The sequence below is a fragment of the Xenopus laevis genome, chromosome 8L (assembly GCF_017654675.1).
Source record: "Xenopus laevis strain J_2021 chromosome 8L, Xenopus_laevis_v10.1, whole genome shotgun sequence".
In the NCBI taxonomy this organism is placed as follows: Eukaryota; Metazoa; Chordata; class Amphibia; order Anura; family Pipidae; genus Xenopus; species Xenopus laevis.
The window spans coordinates 118,743,844-118,762,104 of NC_054385.1; the positions used below are offsets into that span (position 1 = coordinate 118,743,844).

At 41.3% G+C, this 18,261-nt stretch overlaps 1 protein-coding gene across 1 annotated transcript; it reads right to left on the reverse strand.

Moving 5' to 3' along the window:
- Window positions 1-1,966: 1,966 nt before the first annotated feature.
- Window positions 1,967-13,905, reverse strand: LOC108699341 (extracellular matrix protein 1). Its single transcript, XM_018231356.2, has 7 exons — window positions 13,755-13,905; window positions 7,621-7,680; window positions 6,087-6,400; window positions 4,997-5,455; window positions 3,827-4,041; window positions 3,590-3,677; window positions 1,967-2,911 (listed from the first exon to the last, which is right to left on the reverse strand). The coding sequence occupies exons 1-7, from the start codon at window positions 13,819-13,821 to the stop codon at window positions 2,753-2,755; spliced, it is 1,362 nt and encodes a 453-aa protein (XP_018086845.1). The 5' UTR covers window positions 13,822-13,905; the 3' UTR covers window positions 1,967-2,752.
- Between the last annotated feature and the right edge of the window lie 4,356 nt (window positions 13,906-18,261).

Here is an 18,261-nt window from a genome sequence, read left to right on the forward strand (position 1 = left end):
TTTATTTCCAGCCAGCGGAATTATGGGGAACGAGAACAATGAGAAGTGCATGTTGGGAAAAGAAACCTACTTGCTGAAAAAAGCATGTTGACTGTCGCGTGTGGTTTCAGTGGCGTATTTACACCGAACAGAGCTTTTTTAAAAACGCCTTGCCCTAAAAATAAAAGTCTTCTATTCGTGGCAGGTAGGCTATATTCCAACCCTAAGGAAATGGCCAATGCCAGGGTCATGATTAGGCCAGTACCTAGGGTTCAATGATGTAGGATTGGTAAGGGTGAAACACATGGTGACCAATAAGCTTCATATAAAGCATGGCCCTCTGGGGTTACTCAGCATTCATGCTTAGGGATTGGTCTGACTGGCCATGTAATTGGTTATTAAGTGACCTGGCCAATCAGACTGGCACTCAAGACTGCTTAGCTGTCATAGTCATATAGACGTTGTTTCTGTGACTCTTTGTCACCGTAAAATAATTTGGTATTTTATTGTGGCCTATTGCCTGGCATGGCAAGGTAAGTGGCTTCTGGGAATAGAGAGCACTTACATTTTTGTTTGGGGAGGTTACCAATTGAACTCTTTACACTGGAGAACATACATGTTGATATACTGCAGGTTGCCTTTTGGGGCTGGTTAAGCTTCCTTCAGTCTTTATTATTCTGTGCCTATGATAAGGAAATCTGTATGGCAGCTCTCACTAGTAAGTATGCACAAAGAGAGAGGTAATGTTTCAAGTTAATAGCTGATTGGCGGATATGGGGATAGAACTCACTCATTTATTAAATGTGAATGAAAAAAGTTCCCGCAGGATGGAATAACGAGAAGTGTTGCATGTGATGTTCCTGAAATTCTGGGCCTTCCCTGCTCACATAGGAAATGATTTGCTCCTAATCTACTACAAAACAGAACCTGCAGTAGGTTCAGAAAGTTCTTTGGTTGGCAGGAGGGTTACACACTATGCTTACCTCTGTGACAGTAGTAGTAGGGGCAAGATCCACGCTAACCAGCAGTTCATTGTCACAACTCAGTTTGTTATGATCCTCTTGATTTCCCAGCCTATATCAGCCCAGGCTGCACCACTTCCCTGTGTGTGACTCACTGGTCTGTAATCACTCTCCCTGGTGCATGCTTAGCATTGAATCCCTGCCATCGGTCCTACAGCTCCGGCATCATAATGACCCAGTGATCCCCAACCAGAAGCTCGTGAACAACATGTTGCTCTCCAACCCCTTTGGATGTTGCTCCCAGTGGCCTCAAAGCAGGAGCTTATTTTTGAATTCCAGGCTTGGAGGCAAGTTTTGGTTGTATAAAAAACAGGTGCACTGCCAAACAGAGCCTCAATGTAGGTTGCTACTAAATGGCCAATCACAGCACTTATTTGGCACCCCAAGAACATTTTTCCATGCTTATGTTGCTCCCCAACTCCTTTTAGTGCTGAATGTTGCTCACGGGTTCAAAAGGTTGGGGATCCCTGTACTGACCCATTGACATACACATGCCCTGCAGCCAACACTCAGTTCCAGGGGTACCCAGGGCAGCAATAACTACTCACTCCAAATCTTACCCTAACTGGTCTTCAGTCTGCTCTCAATAGTAATAATCCAAGTCCGGCTAATCCAAGTCGCAACTCCTTCAGTGGGAGAAACAATAGCTTGCCTGAAAGTAGTTCCATAGTGAAGTGCTAGCTCTTTGTAAAAGTACAGGATCATGACCTGACATGGCTGCCTAAAAATCGTGGAATCATTCCCTATGGAAAATGTTGAATAGACGGATGTATATCCTATAAAACAGCTGAAGCACAACAGGTCAGATCATTCTGCTTTATATAATTATATATAAGTGACCAGCTTCAGAACTGAAAAGGACAAGCCTTGCGTAGCCCAGCTGACACCCACTCGTTGACTGAGGTGACACCATGACACAGGGATGTTACTGGGTGCTTTACAGAACCAAAAGAAACCGGTCCATGTCAATTGTACTGTAAATACTTTTATTGATGCTTTAACAAAACTCTTGTTGTATTTCTAAGCTGCAATTATATACAAAAAAAGTACTGGATAAGTTTCCCCTCAATATATATTGAAATCCTCATAAGCCATAAGTTTAATAACTCTAGGAGTTCAGACATTTGATATTTGAATTCTGTCAGCTGCAAACTGCTTTGTTTTGTTGTGGCCAATGTGCTACAAGAAGGAGCAACTTCCTGCCACCATTTTGTTCTGGCAACAAACAGGAAATACAATTTCAAATCTCTCATCTACGGCCATTTCATGAATCTTTGGTGCTTTGTCATGTTTATATTTTACAGTTAAATAAGGGAAATGTGAAAGTACTACAACCAGTGAAGGTTTCTGAGCAGTTTATAATTCATATTAACAAACAGATATATTGCTCTGAAACTTGATGTATGACACTTTGCTTCCCCTGTGGTGCAGTTAAAAATCCCTGCTTGGTGCCCTTGGATTTACCATGAGACCTTGTTTCATCGCACTAGTGGGAGCTTTGTAGCCCCTTAGTTCATGCCCTACAGCTGATTATAAGAGGGTACGAAGCAATGAATAATGTGCAAGTCCCATGCAATAACTTCTAAATAGAAAGTCTAAAGCGGATTAATTGATAGTAGTAAAAGACTGTACAATCTCTTCATCCACCCTTCTCTTAATCCAAGGCAGTGGTGCCCCCTAGTGGCAGAATATGCTCTTAAAAAGGCCATAAACCATGGCTATAAAAGTTCAGGAATTTGCATAAGAAGCCCCTACACTTGGTCTTTTCGGTGAGACACAGCCACCTGGACATTCTGCAAGTGATGTCCAAAGCAATCAACTCTTTCCTGATCCTTCTTTTTGCAGCAGCCGTGAGAGTCTTTCCACAAGTCTTTCTTGGCACCACACACAGCCTCAATAAATGCCAACTTCTGTAAGAAAACATTTACAAATAAAGTAATTACTATGGTGTCCGACATCAGGGTTCATTTACCAAATATAGTGCAAGGTGCAAATAATGGCGCAAAAGACCCTGTCTTGAATACTTTAATTTTATGCTGGTCTAGCGGGATTTCTCCCAGTACCACACTGGGCCAGTCCAATCCTAACAGGAAGAACACTCTGAGCAGGTTTAAATTTCATCCATTGACTTTGAAAATAAAAGGACCTGCTGAATCCTGGTTCCTGCAGAAGATCTCCTGGTATTCTGGTGATCCAGTCCCAACATGATAAACATCTAAAAGGCCAGTGGTTATCTATCCCTGAACCAAGAACAACAGAACTACATACATAGATTAGCATTGCTTGTATTAAAACTGGGCGGTTTGTGGTTCACTTTGCACTATACTATATTAGTTTAATTCAGATGCGCAGGTTTCCACCCACATTTCTACATCATGATCACATCCAATGAAATCAGCAACTATAGCATTCTACTGACAGTCACCTCTCTGACCAGTGCTATGGCCTATATTAAGGAGCTTATACCATCCTTAATAAAACTGGGACATGGTTTGGAGGATACACTGGGTACTATATTCCGCAAACATGTCAGGAGAGGAGCAGGAGGGCCATGCGCCACATAACTTATCATCTGTCACATGACTCACCTGATCATCCGCGCACACCATCATTTCCTCCACTGGGGTATTACAACAGGATTCCCGGAGTTCAGACACAAGTAGGGGGATTTGTTTTCTAGAGAAAAACAATATTGCGACAGTTGAGTGAACAAATACGATTGGCTAATACTGTCAGTCACTTTGCTACCTCCATCCAAATAATTATGATTAGAAGGAGCTGATTCCCCTAGTATCAAAACAGTTACGCAATGGGCCAGTACTTACTGTTTTGTCAGAACCTTGATGTCCCCACAAAGCTTCTGCAGGTTGGCCGTTGTGATATCACTGAGGTTAATCTGTTCTACTTCTTTGTCGTACTCTGGGTAGGGCGCGTTGCTGGCGAAGCAGCTGAACATATTGACTCTTTCCTTGCAGCATTCGTACGGCTTTGTGAAGACCTCATGCTCCTGGGTGCAGAACTCGCCCAGTTCCTTCTCCCACTGTCAACCAAACACAAATATAAATGATCAGTAAGATGCAAGATAAGATAACTGCATTTAGCCTGTAGAAGCAACATTGCAACACCTGTGCCTCTCTCTAAATCTACTAATGCCTGGGCTGAGGGACGTAAGATGTGTAGAATCACAAAGCAGCCATATAGTGGTCTATAGGGAGGCTCTGGCACAAGGCGATGTTTGAGACTCCTTCCTTTGACAATCTGCCAGGAAACAAAATGGCATCATGCTTAATCCTACGGAGCCTTCTGAATCACGGTGCCATTGTACTGACTATACTATACAGAGTCAGACTGGCCTGCCAGGGTACCAGAGGATCTCCTAGTGGGCCCCAGCCAAGGATAAGTCTTATTCATTTCCACCACAGATCCATATGGAACCTATTCTATTTAGCAATGTAAACATCTACTTGTAGTGAGAGTGGCTCAGGTTCTCTGGTAGACACTAGGAGATCCAGTCTGATACTAGTACTGTAGATCTGTAGTATCATCCCTGGGTAGAAAGAAAGTTAGGTACGAGGACAAGGAGGGCATACACTTTTTGAAGGTTTGGAAAGGAAAAGGAAATGGCAATTGCAAGGGTCTTGGTGTGACTGGTGCCTAGTGTTAAATGTTGTAAGATTGGTAACATGTTGACCAATTAGCTCTATATATAGAGAGGGCTGTCAAAGTGACCCTCAGTATGTTCTCCAATATAACTGGCTAAGTAATTTGATTAGTAGCGTAATTGGTTATCAAATAATCTGGCCTATCAGATTGATGAGGTCTGGCAACCAATACAATAAAATGCTCATCAGCTGTAAGATCCATCTGTACCACAACATTGTCATATAAAGGTCCGTTCTGCAACCCTTGTCATTGTACAATAATATTGTGTTTTAATGTGGCCTATTGCCTGGCATGGAAAGGTAAGTGGTTTCTGGGGAATAGAGAGCACTTACAGCAATATGTGCACACGCAACATTTTCATCCTTGCAGCACTTCTTGTACTTGTTCTCTAGTCGGTTAATGGTCTTTGCTTGACGTATAAAATGGCCAAATCCACTTGTGGGCAGCTCGGACTTGCTGTAAGTAGGCCTCAGCTTCCTCAGCTTGCAGATATTCTGGATGTTGCTGGCCTTGGGTTCTCCGGGCGGGAAGGACAAATCAGGCAGTTTGTACTTTGGCTCCCTGTGGCAGTGAGGAGAAGAGGGGGGACACTGTCCCAGGCTTCTGGCTCGACCCACTTTGGGAACATCAGCACTGCCAGATTCTTGCCCCATAGCAAAGCTGTAACTGGGATTTGGAGCATCGGTTTTGAAGCAAGCTTCCTTTGCTTTCCCTTTCTTCTTGCAGCAGTGATAGTGGGATGTTTTGATTGAAAATTCTTCCAGGCAAAAGTCCTCTAGGGCATTCTTCCACTGATGGGGCAAATGAGAATGTGAATGAAAGCATAGAAGCTGCAGTACTGCTTGTAAGGTGGGACAATGTTACCTACTCAACAAAATCAGGCCAAGTACTGTTGTCATTTAAGGCAATACTACTTGGTCTGTGCCCTGCGTGACCCCCCCCCCCAACCTCCCCCACTTGATCGATTACATCCATCATCCCACGCCCCACTTGCTCAGTCTGGCCATATAGTTCTCCATCTACATCTACCACCCAAGCCTTGGTCTTACATGGTTTGCTTCCTCCTCACTCTGAATGCAACTCTAGTTCTTAACCCTACTCAAGGTTGCAAAGATACTGTGGTGGAGCCAGAATAGGTCATTAAAAGTCTCAGATACCCTCTTAATTTGCAACAGAATTGTGCTTAGTACAGAGAAACACCTATGCAGTTTAGTGGTATAGTAGCTCCTTGTACAGGCTATGAGCAAATGTCGGGGACTACGACTGATCCAACAAGGTTGTCCCCCAGTTATGGGAAGATATATTCAGCACTGTAGTCGGCATCACGGTTCATTTTTTAATAGTGTAATGTTGCAAAGTTTACACCAGGTCTAGAAACCCATACCAATCAGTTAACAGTACTGGGTTACAAAAAAAACTCACCAGTTCCTCTGCACAGTGCAGTTTGTTTTCCTTAGCACAGCACAGCTCATAACCTTCTTCTACTGCATTTATAACCTGTCCTTGGCGGGTAAGATGGGAGAACCCAGTCTGAGGAAGGTTGTGGAACCCATAGTTGGTTTTGGGTCGATTCTTGTTGCAGATATTAGCAATATTGCTGCTACTTGGGTGGCCGGGAGGGAAATCATTTAAGTTGTTGCTCAATGGTGAGATGAGATCAGGCAGAGGACATGCTTCACCCTGACTGCAAGGGGCTGTAGGCCTTCTCCCCCGTGGTCCTGGTCTAGGAGGTGCAACTGAAACAAATGAAAGAGAGAATATATGTTCTGTGGAGTCCCTGGAGACTTATGTTGAATTCTTCAACAGGGTCAAAATCCAGTAAAAACAAATCACTAATATTATGAATAACAGCAGGAATGCCTCCAGAATGGCAAAATTTTAAAGGGATACTGTCATGGGAAAACATGGTTATTTCAAAACGCATCAGTTAATAGTGCTGCTCCAGCCCCATTCCTTTCCCCCCAGCAGCTCATCAGCAGAACAATGGGTAGGTAACCAGATAACCACTCCCTAATACAAGATAACAGCTGCCTGGTAGATATAAGAACAGCACTCAATAGTAAAATCCAGGTCCCACTGAGACACATTCAGTTACATTGAGTAGGAGAAACAACAGCCTGCCAGAAAGCAGTTCCATCCTAAAGTGCCGGCTCTTTCTGAAAGCACATGACCAGGCAAAATGACCTGAGATGCACCTACACACCAATATTACAACTAAATAAATACTCTTGCTGGTTCAGGAATAACATTTTATATGGTAGAGTGAATTATTTGCAGTGTAAAAATAAAAACTACACCATAAAAATCATGACAGAATCCCTTTTAGTTACTGATTGCCTACCCCAAAGAACAGCAGGGGGCACTATAGTTATTCATTCATAAACAATGGCTAATATAAATTGCAACCACAATATTGCATTGGGCTGTTTCGGTGGGTATACATTTAAGGGCAGGTAGAATGGGCTGGGGGCAAATGCTACACAAGATTTGTCTTGTGGGCCTGGGCACGCTTGCTCCTGCCATCGCCTATAGAAAGTCAGTGCAATATACCAGGATGGTGCCTTTGGGCCAAGCCGATTAGATTTAATATTTGAGAAGGACCTTTTGGAAAAGAACTCGCTTGGTAAATAGAAACTGCTTTCTTCCAGCCATGTGAGAATTAGAAGTTTAATGCTTAGTAGAGTAAATAGAAACACTGGTTGACCCAGTCATGTGCTGTTAGTTAGAAGACATGCTAATTCAGACAGAATAGTTCAGACAGACCATGGTAGGGGAACGTTTACCCAAATTATACATTGGCTTTCTCTTCTGTTTCAACATACAGTATCTCAATTAAATGAAGAGTAAAGAAATACCGTAAATACGCTCAAAATATATCAATGTCCCTGGCAGGCCACTAAGTAGGTACATAATGGAAAGACAAACTTTCATTACTTCGGCAGATAAATCCGGTTACCTTGGATTTGTTCTTGATATGGGAATGGAAATTCTAGGCTAATTTGCCTCTGCTCCTGACCTGGGGAAACAAAGGAGAAATCATTACAATGAGCAGGTGAGTTTCCACAATGGAGGGCAAATAAATCAGGTAAAAATCCAGTTTATTTTTACATAGTCTGACAATACATGAATTCGTGTACAAGAGGAGTTATTCTTGGACTTTTTTTGATTTAAGCCCATCTAGAAGGATCAATCATTGATCTAATCTTCTGTTGTTATTTTTATACAGAGGTCTAGGCTGGTAACATGAAACCAATGGCATTTGAGTTTCATGAACCAAACTCCCTCAAAACTTTTGGGAACGAACATAAATTCATTAAATTATGTATATTTTCTCCACCGCCTGGTCCCCCCATGCCCCGCTATGGGGTAATAATCACCTCCCTCATTTATGCTCCCTCCCAGACATCGCCCGGTGGGCACAGATTGGGATTAAAACTCTTGGTGATATCGTCTCCGGGGGTGACTGTAAGAGCTTTGCCACAATCCAACAGGAATTCCATCCCCATCCAGATATGTTGTTTCGGTATTTCCAATTACGTCATGCTTTCAATGTGCAATTTCCAACAAAGCCTGTGGATTTAAAGGTGTCGTCTCTTGAGACCTACCTGCACAGGTTAGACTTACCAAAACCATTATCCTGGTTCTATACGATGCTAACTACCGCGGGTCCCTCTCCCCTTGAAAGGGTTAAGGGCAAATGGCAAGCAGACATACCTGACTTGGATGATGAAAAATGGAAGGACGCACTACAACTTGTACCAGCGCTATCAATATCTATGAGGGACAGGCTTATACAAGTTAAATTTTTGAATAGAGTTTACTTAACCCCATATCGCCTGGCTAAGATATATGGTACGGTCTCGGACCTGTGCCCTAAGTGCAGGGTGGAATCTGGTACTCTGTTTCATGTATTCTGGTCCTGTCCAATAATTCAGGGTTTTTGGAGTGCAGTCCTCCAATACTTGAATGAAAAGCTTGCACTCCCCAGTATACGTGCGCCAGAAACCTGTCTGTTGGGGATTATTGGGGATCTGCAGCTGCGCCCATGTACTAGATTATGTTATTTGCAGCTCCTGTATTATGCTAAGAAAGCCATATTGATGCACTGGAAATCGCTCAACCCTCCCACATTGCAATATTGGAAAACTCTGGTAAATGACTCTCTCTCGAATCAGAAACTGACCTATCTGTCGAGAGGGTGCCCCGCGAAATTTGAAGCGATCTGGGGTACTTGGTTGACTGTCCAAGATGGTTGAAAGCCTATACACTACTTTGTTGGATGTATCATCTTATTCCTTACCTCCCCTCCCCTCTTTCTTTCTTACCTTTCTTTCTTTTCTTTCTCTTTATTGTTCTTAACTGTGTTATGTTTAAAACTCAAAATAAAAAACTTTAAAAAAAAAAAAATTATGTATATTTTCCCCATGATAAGTAAATTGAGGTTTTAGGCACAAATAAAAAGGCAGCATTACTTTAACTTAACATTTAGTCAAACAAGAGGCTGGTGTCCTCCAAATCAATTTCCTTTCCAGCAAAGAATCCCTCGTATACAGTGTTCTATAGTCATATATCTATGTATTTACAGAGTGACATGGCTCTATGTATGTATGTACAGCATGTATGTGTGTGTATCAGGAAGGATGTACCATTTTGCTGATTTATTCTACGATAATAATATTTAAGCCAAGGACAGAAGTTAACAAGAGAGCTCATTGTCCTCAGCTTGGGATGAGGAACGGCAATGGGTTCTGCATTTGGCAAGCAGATGAACGATAACTATCTTGCAGCTCTCCAGCTACTTCTGAACTATAACTCACAGATTACTCACAGCTAGACAGTGACAAGATGACTGGTTCTTCTGTATGCAGTTATATTGCAGTGCAGACAGGTGCGCACACATTACAGTCTAGCATGGCAACCAAGGACATATTCCCTTTCCAACAGAAGACCAGTGAATGCTACATGCTAATTGGCCGATGTAGGTTAAATGGAGGAATAGAAGCTGTTTTGTGGCCAGGAGAGAGAATGGTGACTCAATACATAGGATTACAAGTAAAATGGTTGGGAGGCATTACCAGCTACTATCATGGGGAGCTCAGCGTGGTGAGTAGTTGGCTTCAAAAGAGACTGACTAATGGGAAGCCAACTGTAATTCTTATTGGATGAGCCAAGCACGAAGTAGCCTATAGTATAACCAATCAAAAATACTTCAGCCCAAACTAAAATGATCTAGCCTTTCTGCACCATATGCGAGAAGGTTCTACACAATCTTTTACTTTTACTGGCTATTTCTACCACCAGTCAGTTCCCACCTGCCCAGTCATTTATTGTCTTTAGAGAAAGCCTCAGCCAAAGAATAGTGTATGTACAGTGTATATATATATATATATATATATATATATATATATATATATATATATATATATATATATATATTGGATAAAGTACTTCTTCTTGTAAAATATAAGGATATTATAAGTTACAGAGGAATTCAGAGCTGCGAAATATGCTGGCGCTATATAAATAAATGTTAATAATTCCATGACCATATAAAAACACAAGGCTGAAGGCCGAGTGCTTTTATACTGGTTTATGGAACTCCGAGGTAAATTCTAATATCCTGATATTTTGCAACATGGTGTACTTCAGTGAGTCATGTGACAGAAATGACATCACTAAGCACTGTTTATAAGAATATAATTTACAGGACATTCATGGCTCGTGTATTATATGGTGAAAAAAGTACCCCCTCTTGTAAAATATAAGGATATTAAAAGTCACGAGGAGTTTCATGACCATATAAAAACAAGAGGCAGAAGGCCGAGTGTTTTTATACAGGTTATGGAACTCCAAGATAACTTCTAATATCCTCATATTTTGAAACAAGGGGAACTTTATTTATTATAATATACAAGTTTAATTGAGCCATGTGACAAAAATGACATCACTAAGCTTCGTTTATAACTGATGAAATCACTAAGCACTATTTATAAGAATAGAATCTACAGGATATTCATGGCTCTTGTGTATTATATAGTGAATAAAGTACCCCCTCTTGTAAAATATAAGGATATTATAAGTCACCGAGGAGTTTCTTGACCATATAAAAACATGAGGCCGAAGGCCGAGTGTTTTTATACAGGTCATGGAACTCCGAGGTAACTTCTAATATCCTCATATTTTGCAACTGGGGGTACTTTATTTATTATAATACACACGTTTCAGTGAGTCATGTGACAGAAATGACATCAGAACTCACCGTTTATAAGGATATAATTTACAAGATATTCATGGCTTTTGTGTATATATATATATATATATATATATATATATATATATATATATATATATATATATATATATATATATACACACACACACACACACACACACACATGTACAAATACGGAGAGTCGCTAATAGGAAGTACCACTACCTCCATCTTGCATTACTGTCACCATCTTGCCCTATCATTCATACCTACTATTACTTACTAATTCTAATGACAAATCCAGCTCTGTTAGAAGCTGAGCAGTTGCTGCATTTGCAGCTCTGGAGATAAAAGTAATGGTAACTATGAGCATGCTGTGAGCATGGAGCAAGGAGTAGGGTTCTGGGCCCTTACACTACCACATTCTCACTGGCAGCTGTATCTGCGCCATTTGCTGCAACTGTCACACAGTACAACAGACATCAATTAACCCAGTGCCTTATTTCCATAGGGCCCACTGCTTCTTTATCATTGTTATTTATCAGTTGGAAGGGACACCAGATGGAAGGTGGTTTGTCTGGTGTAAAAAGAGGAATCCAGCAAAATAAATGCAGAATAAGTGTTGTGGAGCAGCAGAAGAACAAATTGCAGTATTGCTGATATGTTGCACCACCACACCGGGAGCCACAACCCCAAACACTTGACATCAGGAGTCACAAGGTGACCTTGTAGCATTGGGTTGTGATAGTGATGGAAGTTGGGCAGTGGCTGGAACTCTTCCGTGTTCTTGCAGGAGATGAGGAGCAGCAGTAGCTGGTGGCTTTTCTGTCACCTTCATTGGCAGAGATACTCAGATGTACTAAACCACACCTCCCAACATTTTAAGAATAGAAAGAGGGACAAAAAGATTTGCAGCGAGGAGGGCAGCAAATGTTTTTGACTGCCCCTTTTATGGCCACATCCCTAATTACCATGTTCATTTTACAAAATTTGGCAGGTTATGAATTCATTTCTGTGGTTTTTATGTGTTATTTGTTTTGCTAATCAAGGTGAATTGCCCTTTAAGCTGCAAGTCACAGTTTTCCCAAGAGACCTGCTTATCTTACATAGTTACAATTGTTTCTTTGCGCCTGCTAAGTATTCTGGGCTCTCTGCCAAAAGCCAATTAAGTTAGAAATGTTGAATATTTTTCTGGCTGTTCAGTGCAGGAGAAATAGAAAGTCTGGACATTTCAGTAACAATCCGAGACTGCGGGCTGAGCTGTCAAAGTCGGGACTGTCCCGCGAAAAAACAGGACAGTTGGGAGGTATTCTAAATATGTAGCACTTCATTTTGCTTGGGGATGCAAAGGTAAATCCTATCCCTGTATGGTCACTGAGGAAGAACAATGTGAATAGACATCTGCTGCCACTAATAAAGGGAATGTTGGGACATGCTCAGTGGAGCCCCAGGCAGCAGGAATTAACAAGCTGTGATAAACAACTCTTCACTCTCTTTACTTTACTTTGGTAACATTTAGACCGACAAAACGGTGGTATTCGGAATTGCCATTTTTATGTATCTCTATTTTGCCTTTCTATGCAGTCCTTAAAATATTCAATGCTCCGTACAAACACAACTTTCTCAATAAATCCTTTAACATTCTAAGTTTCCGTGTAGGATTCAGTGTAGAAGATTAGTGACCATCTGCATAGAAGAGGGGCTCATACCTGCCTCTGATACGTCAGACTGAGCCAATCAGCTCCTCTCTTCCTTCCATCTCCCCCTTATTGCCAAGGATAATAAACAATATACACAAGTATATACACAAGTATTTGTTGTACTGTTGTATTTAAATAATAATATATAACATTTATACTCTGGGCTTGTCTTCTGTTGATTCTCCCTTTAACAGACAGCAAAGGAGGAGGTTCAGTAGTAGTTTATGGAGGTGGAAACCATATGGCAGCTCTTACTGTATATAGAAGTGCACATATGCAGGGAGAACATCATTTGTGCTCTCTCAAGGATCTGAGCCTTCATACCATCTGATTAAGGGGAAATAAGTAGTGTCCCTACATGGAATATATAATATATATAATTTTATATATTATTAGAAAAAATACTTCTTTATTCTGGGGAGACTAGTCTGGGACCTGTTGGGATGGGACCTGTTATCCAGAATGCTCGGGACCTGGGGGTTTCCAGATAATGGATCTTTCTGTAATTTGGATCTTCATACCTTAAGTCAACTAGAAAATAATGTAAACATTAAATAAACCCAATAGGCTGGTTTTGCTTCCAATAAGGATGAATTATATCTTAGTTGGATTAAGTACAAGCTACTGTTTTGTTATTACAGAGAAAAAGGAAATAATTTTTCAACATTACGATTATTTGGATAAAATGGAGTCTACAGGAGATGGCCTTTCCGTAATTCGGGGCTTTCTGGATAATGGATGCCATACTTGTAATATATGTGTATATATAGAAAAATATTACAGATTTGGAAAGCACTGCCCTTCCGACCAACCCCTATGTGAGAGCGCTTACCTTGCCTCATGAAAGAAGCAATCTGGCCTCTAATAGCAACCAATCAGAAATCAGCTGTCATTATTCTATCTGCTCTATAGCTAATAAAGCGAGTAGCTGATTAGTGGATAGAACTCACAGATTTATTACATTTACACAAAAGTTCCCATGAGACAGAATGTGTTCTTTTACCTCCCTGCTCTATCGTTATCCCCCCCGCAATCTACTAAAAAAAGCCCCACAGTAGATAATTCTAGTAAAAGTTCTTGTAAAACTTGACAGTGTAAGAGAAATGTCATTTAATCTGGGTTTCCTGTGACTACTGAAATAGTCCTTGGTGAGTTTTGGTTGGTGGGTTTTACACTTACCTCTGTGCGCCAGGCATATCCCTGACAGTAGTAGTAGGGGCAAGATCCACAGCAAGCAGCAGTTCATTGTCACGGCTCTGTTATGATTCCCTTCCCAGCTCCTGAATGTGTGTTTGCACTGTTGGGATTTCCCAGCCTATATCAGCCCCAGCCGCACCACTCCCCTGTGTGTGACTCACTGGTCTGTACTCACACCCCCTGGTGCATGCTTAGCATTGAATCATCTGTCCTACTGCTCCAGAACTTTAAAGGAGTGGTTCCCCTTTATGTTAACTTTTAGTATGTTATAGAATGGCCTGTTCTAAGCAACTTTTCATTTCGTGTTCATTATTTCATTACATATTGGTTTTTTTTATAGTTTTTTAATTCTTTGCCTTTTTCTTCTGACTCTTTCCTACTTTCAGATGGGGGTCACTGACCCCATCTGAAAACAAATGCTCTGTAAGGCTACAAATGTATTGTTATTGCTATTTTTTATTACTCATCTTTCTACTCAGTCCCTCTCCTGTTCATATTCAGTGCATGGTTGCTCGGGTAATATGGACCCAACTTACCAGACTGCTGAAACTGCAAACTGGAGAGCCGCTGAATAAAAAGCTAAATAACTCAAAAACCACAAATAATTAAAAAATTAAAACTGATTGCAAATTGTCTCAGAATATCACTCTCTACATCAGGGATCCCCAACCTTTTTTTACCCGTGAGCCACATTCAAATGTAAAAAGAGTTGGGGGAGCAACACAAGCAGGAAAAGGTCCCTTAGGGTGCCAAATAAGGGCTGTGATTGGCTATTTGGTAGGCCCTATGTGGACTGGCAGCCTACCAGAGGCTCTACTTGGCACTATACTTAGTTTTTATGCAATTAAAACTTGCTTCCAAGCCTGGAATTCAAAAATAAGCCCCTGCTTTGAGGACACTGAGAGCAACATCCAAGGGGTTGGAGAGCAACATGTTGCTCACGAGCTACTGGTTGGGGATCACTGCTCTACATCATACTAAAAGTTAACTCAGAGGTGAACAACCCCTTTAATAAGCCACTGACATACACCTATACATACAAAGAGCACGCTGGAATATTTACACACAGAGGGTGCAGCGATACTTGTGGTACATGAAAGCTGCAGACTGCAATGAATTCCAATCAACTATGCATTTTAAAGACGTGTTGATTATATTAGACATTTGCAGAGTTATCTTGGATAACAAAAATAAGCACAAGCACCCAATGGCCTTTAGGCTGCACCTCCTTCTTTCTCACATGTGTGTATCTATTTATATTTCATTTATTTTTCATTTAGTAGTGTTGCAAACATTGAGGTTACAATAACCCTTCTATAGACCCAGGGCACAAATAAGCACTCACCCCAAATCTCCCCCTAACTGGCCTTCAGGCTGGTCGCCCTTAGCTCATAACAAGGTTACAGATCTATAGAAACATTGGGGTAACAGTCACCCTCCTATAGTTCCAGGGGTACCCAGGGTACAAATAAGCACTCACCCCAAATCTCCCCCTAACTGGCCTTCAGGCTGGGCCCCCTTAGCTCATAACAAGGTTACAGATATATAGAAACATTGGGGTAACAGTCACCCTGCTATAGTTCCAGGGGTACCCAGGGCACAAATAAGCACTCACCCCAAATCTCCCCCTAACTGACCTTCAGGCTGGGCCCCTTAGCTCATAACAAGGTTACAGATATATAGAAACATTGGGGTAACCGTCATCCTGCTATAGTTCCAGGGGTACCCAGGGTACAAATAAGCACTCCTCACCCCAAATCTCCCCCTAACTGGCCTTCAGGCTGGACCCACTTAGCTCATAACAAGGTTACAGATATATAGAAACATTGGGGTGTCACCCTGCTATAGTTCCAGGGGTACCCAGGGCACAAATAAGCACTCACCCCAAATCTCCCCCTAACTGGCCTTCAGGCTGGGTCCCCTTAGCTCATAACAAGGTTACAGATATATAGAAACATTGGGGTAACACTCACCCTGCTATAGTTCCAGGGGTACCCAGGGCACAAATAAGCATTCACCCCAAATCTCCCCTAACTGGCCTTCAGGCTGGGCCCCTTAGCTCATAACAAGGTTACAGATATATAGAAACATTGGGGTGTCACCCTGCTATAGTTCCAGGGGTACCCAGGGCACAAATAAGCACTCACCTCAAATAATATACAGAAGAACAAGAAACCCAGTTGCCATATCACCAGCTTTATTTTTCTTTATGATTCACCAACCGCCGCATTATTAAAACAGAAGAGTAATTAGTAATACACGTATGCCCCAGTTTCATTTAAGTCACATTTAACCACATTTGAGGTTATGGGAGACAAAGCAGACTTTATTTTCTTCCTTTTTCTTGCTGATCTCTCCAGTGTGAGGGATGATCAAGGCAAACTCTGAGTCAGGGCCAGTGGGTTCATCTTACAAAACGTAGGGCTACAGCCGACCTGCAAGAAAATTCATATACTGCCTAATCCCTAAACATCTTTTGTAACCCTCTTGGATTAATGTGGATTCCACTTTTTCTAAAAATCATGACGGTGGTGTAGCCTAGTTAGCCCTACCTCATACTACTAGCCACATGTCTACTACACACCTGAGATGGAAAGATAAGTCTGGTATATCCCATAAATATAGTGTAGAGTGGTGCCCGGCAGCTTCCCATAGATGTACCTTCCACTACTAGATAAAATGTATTTCTTATCAGAACTCTGGAAATTCTATCAAGGATTCAACATGAAGTTTGGTCATATCTTAATTAAGAAATATGGAATACTACAATCAGTCCTGATACATAGATAAGAGGAGGTTCCTGTAGAGTTTACAGGGTGGTCCCAAGACTGGACCAGATAATGTTCTATTGCCTCCAGAGTTTGGATCCGAGTTTTCAAAAGCAACACAACAGAGGGAATTGTTTCATCACAGGCCTAGTGCAGATGTCTGTCTTCTGTCCTGGATTACATGGAGTCATCATGCTCATATTTTAGCTGTGTGATAGTGAAATGGGGAGAGGGGTATATGTGTGTGGCTCTAAGGTGGGGTCCCCAACCTTTTTTTTTTAAACAGTGAGCAACATTCAGTTGTGTAGAGAGAGTTGAGGAACAACATTAGCATAAAAGATGTTTTTGGGTGGTGCAAAGTCTGTGATTGGCTATTTGGTAGCCCCTGTGTTGAATGTCAGCCTACAGGGGGCTCTGTACAGTGTGTTATACAACCAAAACTTGCCTCTAAGCCTGGAATTCAAAATTAATCACCTGCTTTGAGGCCACTGGGAGCAACATCCAAAGGGTTTGAGAGCAACGTTACTCACAAGCCACTAGTTGGGGATCACTGAAAATAGGAAGCGTGACATGAAGGTATAGGCCAAAGTCGAGTTGCGACAATTTTGGATTTCCGATGACTTCATGCACTGGCACATCATTTGGCAAGAGCCAGAGGCCTGGGCAGTGGGAAAGATGAAGTTGTGGCCGTGGGTGCCATTTTGGATTTTGCAATTTTACAGTCCCAACCAATACTCCTTAAAAAAAACGACAGTCTGTTCTGTTTCTTCTATGCCGTTCAGTTGTCTTATAACTATTCCGCCACTGCATTTGAAGAACATACTATGTCATTAACATGTTGTAACAAAAGGCATTTCACCAGAAGTCAAGTTAGGATTGCTATAAGCAGCCACAAATAGTTTGGTTGCATAAAAAACAAATCTGTTATGGCAAGTTCTGACTTTTATACTCATAACTTACAGTAATGTGCTGACGTGCACTGGGTTTATTTGTGTTACAACGCCGGGTTGGCAAGGTTCAATAATCATTACTGCCAGATTAACATATTTCCAGGGCTTTTTAATTACACATGACTAATGAATAAAATATGCTGCTAGTCTGCGCTAGTTATATACTGTATATATATATATATATATATATATATATGAGAACCAAGGAGGAGCACTCCCTAAACATATACAGCAACTTGCCTGGGTGCTTGTAAATAGAATGACATAGTACTGCACTCAATGGGAAAACCTGTAAAAAATCTAAATTTATTGAAAAAATGACGAAACATTGGATTTTTTTTAATAAATCTAGATTGTTTGTAAGTTTTCCAGTTGAGTGTGGTACTATGTCATTTTATATTATACCTGTTATCCAGAATGCTCAGGACCTGGGGTGTTCCGGATAACGATCTTTCGACAATTTGGATCTTCAGATCTTAATTACTAGAAAATCATGTAAACATTAAATAAACCCAATAGGCTGGTTTTGTTTCCAATAAGGATTAATTATATCTTAGTTGGGATCAAGTACAAGCTACTGTTTTATTATTACAGAGAAAAAGGAAATAATGTTTAAGCATCTGGATTAGCTAGTTAGCCAAAAATGTAATGTAGGCTGGAGTGACTGGATGTGTAACATAATAGCCAGAACACTACTTCCTGCTTTTCAGCTCTCTAACTCTGAGTTAGTCAGCGACTTGAAGAGGGCCCCACTTGGGACATAACTGTTCA